Source organism: Sorex fumeus, unplaced genomic scaffold, assembly GCF_029834395.1.
Source record: "Sorex fumeus unplaced genomic scaffold, SorFum_2.1 ptg000265l, whole genome shotgun sequence".
NCBI lineage: Eukaryota > Metazoa > Chordata > Mammalia > Eulipotyphla > Soricidae > Sorex > Sorex fumeus.
This window is the reverse complement of record NW_026606322.1, coordinates 7,570,347-7,582,736: the sequence shown is the minus strand read 5'-3', so window position 1 is coordinate 7,582,736 and position 12,390 is coordinate 7,570,347. Positions and strand designations below refer to the sequence as shown.

Genomic DNA, 12,390 nt, shown 5'->3' with positions numbered 1-12,390 from the left:
GTTCTTGGAGCAATTTTGTGCTTTTTATAAAAGTGTATTTAACTAGCACTGCACTGTAGCACTGTCCTCCCATTGTTCATCGATTAGCTCAAGCGGGCCCAATAATGTCTCCATTGTGAGACTTGTTGTTACTGTGTTTAGCATATTGAATACATCATGGGTAGCTTGCCAGGTTTTGCCGTGTGGGCGAGATACTCTCGGTAGTTTGCCTGGCTCTCTGAGAGGAGTGGAGGAATCGAACCCGGCTCAGCCAGGTCAGGTATTTAACTAATAAGAAGGAAAACTGAGATTCGAATGATTCAATATGACTGCAAAGCCCATCTTTTTTTTTTTTTTTTTTTGTAACTGAATCACCCTGAGATAGAGTATTTCAGAGCTGTTCATGATTGGGTTTCAGTCATACAGTGTTCCAATACCAATTCCTCCACCAGTGTAATTTCCCAGCACCAATGTCCCCAGTTTCCCTCCCACACCATCCAAGCCACCCACCAGCCCTGCCTGCCTCTATGGCAGGCACCTATCTTCTCGATCTCTCTCTTTCTCTCTCTCATTTTAAGCACTATGGTTTGCAATACAATGCTGAAAGGTTATCATGCATATTCCTTTGCCTACTTTCAACACTCAGTTCTTGTTCAGAACGATCAGTCCATGAATGTTCTTGTGATGGACTCTCCTCTATGCTACCTACACTCAGTCTCCAACACCATTGTGTAATTTCCAACCATTGACCAAAAATGCAGTATAAAACTAATATACAAGGCCAGGGAAAACAGGCCAGGAGGGCAAAGCCCACCTTGTTAACTAGTATTTGTTAGCAATATTTCATAGGATCATTAAACTATGATGCTGTCAACATTGTGAAAGAAAACATAGTATTTATTAAATGACTTCATAAGTTTGCTTTGCAGATATCACAGGTCGTGAGCAAGGTATAATTTTAAAAGCTCAAGGACCCCTTAAATTTTTCAGAAAGGCACTATGGTATTAGTGAAGAAAATGATGCCAACCATATCAAGGAAAAGACTCATTTTGGTTTTCAAAGCAAAAAAAATTGGATTTTGTTACCCATTTTCTCTTTCATGTCAACATATTTAATAATAAATATAATAGTATTTTGTGTAAAACACAGAAATTTTATTCCTAACTCATGTTATTACACATCAAGAACTCTTAGGCATGTGCTTCATTATCTCTAAACTTTAAGGTTGTTATAATTAAAATATGGCTATTAAAATTTACTTATTATCATAAAAATAGAAAATAAATAGAAGATGACAGTTTTTTCCATGGCTTAATGTCCTATTTCACTTGTATTTTTATGGCACAGAGGTGCACTCAGTATATTTTGCCCTAGTTCCAGCACCTATCTATACACACATTAATATAAAAAATGAGAAGAGACTTTGGACACTAGGAGTATAGTGCTCATGTTTAAATATAAATCTAAGAGTTCTTAATTTTATAACAAAATTGTTCTATACTACGTAAAAGCATTTCATACTTTATTTCTGGTCTAGCTTACTGAATTCTTTGCATAACTTGAACACATCACCAAAAATTAATATTTCTTCATTTTGAATATAGAGCTATGGATATTTTCTTGATGTGGCATATTATATCTTTCCTAGTGGCATAAAATACTGTAAACGTACTAAAATTATGAAGGATTCATATATAATGTTGATTGTTATATAAAATGTTTTAATAGGCATTAATTAAGTTAATTTTTCCCACTCCGTTTTTCATTGAATAAAGAACTACTTTTGTTTTGAGGGACATGCGTGCACACATTTTTAATATAAATGTGTATATGATTGCATTTTGTGAAATGTGTGTGTACTAGTATCCTAAAGTGGATGTGTATACAAGTGTTTTACTTATATGTATTTGGATGGAGCTGGGAAATTAGCTTATTAGCATATTAATACATTTCTATGTTTACCCACATAAATGGAGATCCGAGCACTATTTTTCTCTTATTATAAAATTCATGTACTCTACTACACCAAAAGAAAATCACTTTATGCTTTGACTATGATAGGAACTTTGCAAGTCAGTAGGCATGCTTTTTACAAGCAATAAAATGAAGCTGTCAGCCATTGCAAATGGACCGAGATAGAGGTCACATGACTGAACCACCCCCTGCACCAGGCAGTCTCTGATGTATTTCACTCCAGTTTCAATCTATTAATCAGAGAAGTTGGAAGAGCAATAATTTAAATGCTGCAATAATCAATTCCATAACACATTAATAGAAGCTACAGTCAAACTTTGCCACACCACTGGCTGCCTTGGAATCTTGACAGAAAGCTTAGGGCCATGCCTAATTTGCATTAAATTTACATAAAATTGTAAATCAAGAATACATGAACACAGCCCTAATATTTGTTAGTGCTTAGATCTTCCCTGATAAATGCATTGAAACTGCTGGTGGTTTGACTTCGCTTGCAATAAAATTGTGCAACTGATCAGCTTTGTTCTCATTCTGCAATTATGGGAAAAGGGACCCAAGAGAGCAATAGTTTGGGGGCATGTGTCTGCCATTTAAGATTTTCATCCAATAAAACCATGACTCAGAGGTGCCCGTGGAAACCCCAATATAAAAGCAGATTGTCCCCAATAACTTTGCAGATCATTGTCATTGAGTTTTCTCACAACTAACTTGTCATCATATAAAGAAGCAAACTAAAAAGAACGCTGATGAGCTGAAAAGATGTCAAGTTTCTAAAAATTTAATTTTTCCTAAATATTTACTGTTATAAAATATAATTACTAATAGTCTTTAGACAAGAGAATATTTAAAAAAAACTTCAGCAAAACATATAGTAACTTATCAGTTTGACAAAGTGAAAGTGAAATGGTGTAAGCGCTTTGTGTGTTCCTATGTCCCTATACAAAATTATTTCAACAGCTCTAATATATTTTTGTACCAGGACACTAGTTCATACTGGAAAGATTTCTCTGTATTCTCCTTATTCATTTCATCTTATCATTTTAAAAGGAAACAAACACCCAACAACAATTTAAAATTGTTGGTTTTCTCCAGAAAGGATTGTGTTCATATTTTATACATCTTTTAATTGTTATATGAATCCCACGTCTTTTTTTACTGCTCATCCACACACCCTCTTCTTACCTTGCACAATCAAGTAAACTTGAGAGGTCTTGGGTTCATGCTGTGTCTGAACGGAACAAGTATAGGAACCCTCATCATAGACATCCACTTTCTGGATTCGAAGGCTGTATTCCAGAGAATGACGTTTCTCCAGCTCAACCCGGGGATCCAGAGACCATTTGTCATGACCAGCAAAGATGATGCCAGAACGGTTCAACCAGGCAACCTTTGAGTTCTTGTCCTCCACAATGCACCTGAAGAGGAAAATAATAACATTAGAGCCTTAGCTTACCTTTACCTGCATTAATTCTTAACATGATTGGATTCAACACCAATCAAGAAAAAAATATGCCTGATGAAACAAGACTAAAATATTCCTTACACTGAGTCCAAACTTTGAGTCACTATATTTCATTTAAGATATAATTTTCATCCAATATGCTAATATCTTTATAATCTATTCAATTTGTCAATAAGTTACCAGTATTACTTATATGAAAAATAAAGTTGAATGTGAATTGACTTTCCACTGGATTATCTTTTTATCTAGAAAGAAGTATTTGCACAGAGCTCTATCTGTTCAAGTAATTTTGAGAATGAGATGCTTGATAACATGGCACATATGTTCAGTTCTGAACTGTAATTATTATTTCATAGATACGAAAACCTGAGTCATGGCAGATTCAAGTTATATTCCACCAGTGTAAGCATTAGAGTAGATCTCAAAATCTATATCTCATCCTTACAAGTCTTCCACTCCGAGGAGCTATCAGTGTGTGAGCAGGTCAAAGGTAAGTGGATAAATGTTGTGGCAAAGAAATTAAAGCTCGTAATATCTTGCCTAATTCTCGACCCAGCTGCTGAGGATAGTAGGGGTATCAGTGTGGGAGATAGTGTACTAATGAATTTAATATTTATGGGAAATAAAGGAACCAATTCTGTAGTACTTATTCTCAGGAAAGAAAAGGCACATGTTCATTTAAATGACTACTTATTTAAAAAAAAAACACTTAAAAGGGTCATATTCTGAAACTTGAAAAAGGAGGCAAAGAACTTAGTTATTAGTGGAGAACTAAAAAGTCCCTGGTAAGTGCAAAATTTCTCCTCAATTTTACCAAGAATCTGGAAATTGAAAAATCAAGCTAAACAAAAACTTTCTGCATGCCTTTGGCAAAATTATATGTGTTCTACAAGGAAATTGTCCCAGACCCTGCTCACAGCTGCAGAGCCAGCTGTTCAGACCCCTGGGGCATGAGGAATGGACAGAGAAGCCAGGACCGTGACAGTGGAACAATTCAGACACTGTACTCCCTTGTAATATTAAATGGAGTCAAATCCAGGTTTTCTCTCCAGACAGAACAGAAAGGCATAGATTCCACACCTATACAGAGACAAGAATTTGATGCATAGCCCACAGTCTACCTACTGGAGTGTAGCAGTTAATAAGAGGTCAACTCATAGCCATCCAACGATGAAGAAAAAGTCTCTTCAATAAAGAGTACCTATCTATAGTGTAGAGTACATTTCAATACCATGATCTTAGCTGGATTATACATTTTGGTATTAGAAATTATTTGGCTAGCTAGGTATTTTATGTACAGGTATTTTATTTTCATGAATTTTCATTAATACATGCAGTTAATTTATTTACTATATCCACTGTGCTGGAACAATAGTACAGCGGGTAGGGTGTTTGCCTTGCATGTGACCTACACGGCTGACCAGAGTTCAATTCTTCTACCCCTCTCCGAGAGCCTGGCAAGCTACTGAGAATATCTCGCCCGCACGGCAAAGCCTGGCAAACAACCCGTGATTTATTCGATATGCCAAACACAGTAACAAGTCTCACAATGTTACTGAGCCCACTCAAGCAAATTGATGGACAACGGGAGAACAGTGACAATGACAGTCACACTCTCCATTATCTCTAAGACTCATATCTGGAGCCAAAGAGATAGTATAAGGGTAAAAGAACTTGCCTTGTATACGGCAAACCCTGGTTCAATACCTAGCTCCACACATGGTCCTTGAGTACCACCAAGGGTCATCCCTTGGCTCAGAGCCAGAAGTAGCTTCTGGACACTGTTGGACGCACACCACTGCCACCAAAGAAAGTTTCATTTCTCGTGTACTAAGATTGTTGCTATCTTCTAGATCAAAGGAAAACTTGTTGAATATTGTTCAAAGGGATGGAGCACATACTTTTTCGTGTGTGAAAGTCCCAGATTTGATTCCCTCAGTGCATACATTTTCTCTAGAATGCCACTAGGAGTGACTGCCAAACACAGAGCTAGGAGTAAATTGAGCAAAGTCATACTTTTTCCTCACAGACCAAAGCAAACAAGGAAAACAAAAAATTTTAATGAATGCAAATTTACTTTTTTTTCTGTCACACCAGGAATGGAAATTTATCTGTGTAAACGAGGCAAAAAGACATGCTGCATTATAAAATATATGAGCTTAGTAGGTTAATATTTTGAAAAACAAAATATGACTAACATAATTATAACATGCATTTAGATACCTTCCTATATCAACATGTTGTAAAATAGACACACAGTAAATGCCTCTTGTGAAGTAACAGTTTTACTAATACAAGACACAAAGTTACCTATGTTGTACTGTACTCTTTCATCATTCTAAGACCATAGTCACTCTCACTGTCACTGTCCTCCAGTTGTTCATCAATTTGCTTGAGCAGGCCCAGTAACATTGTGAGACTTGTTACTATGTTTGGCATATGGAATACATCACAGGTAGCTTGCCAGGCTTTGCCATGTGGGGGAGATACTCTTGGTAGCTTGCAGTGATGTCAGAGAGAGGCGGAGGAATCGAACTCAGATTGGCCATGTTGGCCACATGCAAAGCAAATGCCCTACCCTCTGTGCTATCACTCCAGTCCAAGTCTATAGTATCCACAGATACTTTGAAAACTTTTGGGGGACATTTGGGAAAATGAACTATTATTCGTTATCACCCAGTGTAGATGTCTAAATTGGGGTATTAAGATCTTTCAAGACATATTTGAATATTTCCCCATATGTCACACAGATTATTATTACAAAGTATTCTCTGAGAATGTGCATATCTATCTTACCAAAAGAACTAATTGACAACTTCAGTAAAATGGCCAAATCCACAAAATACATCCACTGAAGCAATATATTATATGGGAAATTGTCTATGAAAATTCATATAACATCTTATTATTTATATAATATCACATCCATATTTGTTTTCCAAATTATCACTTAAATAAGTGAAAAGTATCATCACATACATTATACTTTTTATCAACACAGTAGAGTTAGCTAACTCCGAGTACCAGAGCAAAATTAGCATTTTTAAAAAGGAAAACACTTTCAAAAACATAAAATTAAAAAAAATAGAGTTTTTAGTTCCAAAGAAATTTCACTGATATTTATATACTGTAAAATAATCTCGCTGTAGCTGTAGCACTATGGCACTGTTCTCTCGTTATTTATCCATTTGCTCGAGCAGGTACCAGTAACGTCTCCATTGTGAGACTTGTTACTGGTTTTGGCATATCAAATACATCATGGGTAGCTTGCCAGGCTTTGCAGTGCAGTCGGGATACTCTTGGTAGTTTGCTGAGCTCTCCGAGAGGGGCAGAGGAATCAAACCCGAGTCAGCCACAAGCAAGGAACATGCCCTACCTGCTGTGCTATCACTCCAGCCCATATCAAATATATCAAAATGAAAGATGAGTAAAAAGATTTGAAATTTCAGAACAAATTGATATTTAGAAAAATGAAAATATTTATTTAGGTCTTTACATTTTGTGTGTGTGTGTGTGTGTGTGTGTGTGTGTGTGTGTGTGTGTGTGTGTGAGGGTAACAGACAAGAAATGCTCAGGTCCTACTCCTTGCTCTCTACTTAGGAATGACTCCTGGGAGGGTTCAAGGGCCTATATGAGATGTGGATCAAACCTAGGTCATCCGTGCAAAGCAAGTGCCTTATCCTCTATAGTACCTCTTTGTCTCACTCCTCCATCAAGTACTTTAAACTCTGAGATGCGCATGTAAATAGAATCTAAAAATAAGTTCACACATATCTAGTCAACTAATCTATTGAAAAATGATCAATATTATAGAACAATGTCCTCAAGAGACAGTGTTTTTCAATAAATCATAGTGGGAAAACAGGACAGAAATATTCAAAAAATATAATTTTATATTTATATCTCATCTTCCATCATGTAAACACACTCACAAATCTCTAAATGAATTCAGGAACTGCATGTAAATCTGTAACCCATTTTAAGTAAATAAAACAAAAATACTAAAATTTATATGGAACAAAAACAAAAGATCTTAAATAATTCATGCAATCTGAAGAAAAATGAAATGGATTTATTAAACTACAGCACTTCAAACTTTGTTACATACTGGTAGTAATTAAAAGAGTATTATATTTGGAAGAAAAAGACTAATATGTGTATAAGACAAAGGAGTCATGATAAAATCATAGAAAAAAACAATGTCTTCAACAAAAGCTGTAGGGGAAACTGGACAGATGTATGCAAAAGAGTAAAACTGGATAGCTCTGAAATTTGTACACAAAAACAATTCAAATGGATTAAAGACCTAATGGCAAAAACCCAAACAATAAAACTCATAGAATAAAATTTAGATGATGTCAATGTTGGAGATATATTTGGGGACTCAACCTCATAACAAGACAAATTAAAGATAAATGAGATTACATGAAATCTCAAAGCTTCTATAAAGCCTCTTCTTTTTATATTCAACAGAATAAAAAATTCTATAAATATAATTTAGAATAAACATTTCTAAAATATAAAAATATTTGCAGACTTTATATCCACTAAGGGTTTTATAAATAAAGTTTTATAAATAAAATATGCAATTGAAGAGAAAAATAAATTGAATAGTCTAATTTAAAAATGAGCAGATCTTAACACGAGTTTTCAAATAGAATATTTTTAATGAACAGTAGGCTCACAAAAAGTACTCATTGTCATTCATAATTAAGACAATGAATATTAAACCAGAATGAGATATTATTTTATATATGAGAAAAGTTTATCTATAAAAATGTCTTGGGGTACAAGTAGGACATTGTGTCAGGCAATTGCCTTGCATGTGTCCAGCCCAGGTTTGAATTCCAGCAATCCATGTAGTTCCCCAAGCCCCACTAGAAGCGATCTCTGAGCACGGAGTCAGAAGAAAGCCCTGTGCAATACCTGGCATGGTCTAAAAATCAGAAAATGAATAACAATTGGAATAACTGTGTGACTGGGTATCTCACATTGATTCAATTTTAAAATTAAAAACTGGAATAACATTAAAATGAAAATTTTCTAGGAAAATATACAGATGACTTGTAGGTGCATGTAAGGATGCTCAATATTACTAACATCAGGAAAATGCAAATTAAAAATACAGTTAAATATCACTTTACATCTGATAGAGTGACTATCGACAAAATGATAAAAAATAAGGAATGTTGGCAAGAGTATGGAGAAACAGGAATCTTTGTGAGATGATGATGGAAATAAAGATAGATGTAGCCAGGAAAATAGTATAGAAAACAGTACGGAAGTTTGTCAAAGAATTAAAAGCTGGGTAGGGCCTATGGCTCAAGTGGTTGAGCACGTGGCTTACATGTGTAAGGCTCTGAGTTTTCTGTCACCACATAGCACTATGAGAACAACCCACAGAGCACCACCAGGAGACCCCTGGCCACCCACCCCAAAGCATTACTGGTCCTAGCACCAAAGGCCAGGTCCAGCTTGTCTCAGAGGTGGGCTAGCGATGATATGAATTTTTTTAAAAAAAAATTGAAATAGAACTAATGCATGATTCATAAATTATACAGGACTATTTTCCTAAAGAAATTAAAAACATTATTGGAAGAGATATCTATAGACTTGTGGGTTACATTATTTGCAATGTATAAGGTATGCGATCAATCTAAGATGTGAGCAAATATATATCATGATATATTTATAAAACAAATATTATTTAACCATAAAAGTGTGAAATAGGGACCATAGAGGTGATGCAGGAGGAAAGCCACTTGCCTGGCATGTAGCCAACTCAGTTTCAATCCTCAGCTTCACATAGCACTGCTGCGAGTGATTCCTACACCAAGAGCTAGGAGTAAGCCCCTAGCACGTGAGCACAGCTGGGTATGTTCCTTGTTCCTTCACCAACAACACCCCCCACAACCCCTATGAATGAATAAATAAATAAAGGTATGAAATCTTGTCATTTTGTGTAACAGGGATTGACATTAAGGGCATTATGCAAAGTGAAATAACTTACTATAGCACTTAGAAGTGTACGACAAGTGAGCATATCATGACACTCACCATAACCAAGCCGCCGGACCCTGCGCCAGGCTGTTTCACTCTGGGCACCCCAGAGGAAGGCAATTGAGACTACTCCCCACCCCAAGGGACCCAGTCTGGCAGCGGAAAAAACCCAGAACTCAACCCCTGCCATGCTCACAGCTGCAAACATTCAGTGGAGCTTCACCCAAGAATTAACCTATTTCTGGACCAAGAGGCCAAGAACACCTCATAGGACACACCCTATCCATATTCCAAGAGTAATGCACCACGTTTGATGTGGTTCAAAGTAGAAAGCAGCCAATCTTAGAGGGAATTTTTTTACATTGTATACACACACACACACACACACACACACACACACACACACACAGGCTCACCCTTAGTGATCTCTTATAGAAGGGTTTAATGGTCCCTGAGTGAAATACAACTATCTTTACACTCTTTCCTCTAAGAATACTTTTTTGAAGCATTTTCAGTGGTTTCTCATAACAAATAATACAAAATATATTATTTTGGTTCTGCTTTGGGGCAATGATTGGGGCTTGGGCTGGAAACATCAGAAATATGATGGTGGGAAGGTGTAATGGTAGTGGGATTGGTTTTGAATACTAAATGTAATCATATATTGTGAGCTACTTTATAAAATAAAAAAAATTTAAAAATTGAACGACAGACACAATCAAACAAACATAAAACAAACCAAGTTCCTAAACACAGAAATCAGATTGCTAGACATGGAGTGTGAAGAGTGGATGAAATGCATGAAGGTGATCTTAAGACACAAACTTCTAGTTATAAAATAAATAAATCCTGAAGATGTAACATACAGTGTAGAGACTATAATAAACAGTATGGTAACGAACATTTGAACATTGATAAGGGAACAGATCTTAACATTTTTCAGCCTAAGAAAAAAAGTATGTAACAATGTATGGTGACAAATATTAACTAGACTTATCATGGATCATTTGGCAATAGATAAATATCATATGCTGAACAAATAAAAGTTTAATGTTAATTAGGCATAAGTAAAATAAATATTTTAAAATAAAATAAAATAAAAGATGGTCAAAACAAAACAATAATCTCAATCTCTAGAACTTAAAATTTTAAATTGAAAGTAACTTTTCGCAGAGGATGGTCTTAGTGTACCTAGACTTTTGTGAATGAGAAAATGCTGATTAAACGCAGATCTATGTTAACAGCACAGACTGAGTAAACCATGAACTTGCTTCAAAAAAGAAAATGGTTTAATCTATGCATTAGGCATGCCTACATATGTGGAAGTTTTATGCCATGCCATCGTACTGTGATAATAATGAACTATCCCCCACTCAAAATGTTGCTTCACTCTTGCTTCAAACTGGGTTCTTAGTGATTTTTACCTACAGAATCGGCCTTTGGTAAAGCAGGAAAAGGGGAAACAGATGCATATTTAAAGATCTATGTTATAGAGCCAGAGAGATAGCTCATTGAACTGGACCCATGCTTTGCGTACAATAGGTGTGAGTTTGATTTCCTGCACTACCTGGTCCTCTAGGCTGTATCTCCCACAAAATTCTGGCCCTAAGCATCAACAGATGAGGCCCCAACACCAAACCAAAACATATCTGACAAAATCTAAGTTACATGCTAATTTAACGTGTAGACTGATTTCTACAGAACTCTTGAGATTACAAACTGTCTGCAACAGAATGTGGCAAACAATTCTAGGATTTAGAAGAACTGTTCCTAAAAGAGATTGTTTCCTTGCTAAAAGGAGAGAAACAGAGGAAGTCCCACTACTTTTCTGGCAGGCAGCTGAGGACATAGAGACAAAATGCAGAGTGCCACTAATCTTTCATTAGGATGCCCTCCTTTTCCTTGGGCATGACATCATCCCACTCCACATTGCATTAGCATTATTTGTACGTATCTTTCTTCATAAACCATGTAATGACAATGACCCCTCCAAAATTAACCTAGGGAACCCTCATAATGTCTAGAGGCATAAATACACTCTATGTACAGTAGACACTTACTGAAATGTGAATTAAACTAATTTTCATTTCAACAAATTGCTACAAGGCTAATAACACAATATTTGTTAATTATCTACAAGACATAGGTAAATGATAATTATTTTCAACGCTAAGGAAATAATTAGTAACAAATATAGAGCAAAAATGTGAAGAGAGTTATTGAACGTGGCATTAACGTTAAAGTGAAGGAAGTTAAAAAAAAGATTCAGTTTTCACTGTGAAGAAAGATTAGCACTGGGAACAAAATAAGCTCTATCACATGTAAAGAACTGAGAAAAAAATATACAAAAATACAAAATGAACATTTTATGGGTTTCGCAATTTAACCACAAACTCGCAAATATCAGTAGGATTACTAACTTTAACTATGAACCCATAGTAAATAAAATAAGCTAACCTATAATAGGAATGACAGCCAAACCAATTTTTATCTTCCCTGCTCAGTATATCTGAATCTATAAAACTGTCACAAAAAATCAATGCATACATAAAAATCTCAAGAATTCAAACTCTGCGAACACTTTACACCAACTACATTATGCATACTCATCCAAAAAGGTACACCAGCAATTCTACCCAAACTGTGTAAGTCTGGGGATTGTGATTCTTAAATGATGAATGTAATTGAAGGCAAAAAAGAAAGGCTAAATCTGTTTTGTATCAATAGTTCACTTAGTCTCATATTTATGGACAGTGATATCAGTTCTCCACATATGCCAGATATTAAGTCTATTCAGTTGTTTCTAAACATATTTAATAAGCATTACTAACCACTAAAAATAAACTTACTATCCAACTTAGCATTAGAATTTATCTACAAGTTCTTGTACAACTCAATTGTATATTACAAAATCTATTCCCTGATAAAAATGACTGCATTTTATTTAATCTGTTTTCTTCTTTCATACTTTAAA

General features: G+C 35.4%; 1 protein-coding gene across 3 annotated transcripts in view; it reads right to left on the bottom strand.

Annotated features, from left to right (window-relative positions):
* The window catches only part of LSAMP (limbic system associated membrane protein), a 1,342,850-nt gene that overhangs the window by 355,415 nt on the left and 975,045 nt on the right, over positions 1-12,390 (bottom strand). For all 3 annotated transcript variants that reach the window (XM_056109462.1, XM_056109461.1, XM_056109463.1), the window contains one exon: positions 3,137-3,369. In XM_056109462.1, coding sequence (XP_055965437.1) covers positions 3,137-3,369 — 233 coding nt within the window. The remainder of the gene's footprint in view (positions 1-3,136; positions 3,370-12,390) is intronic.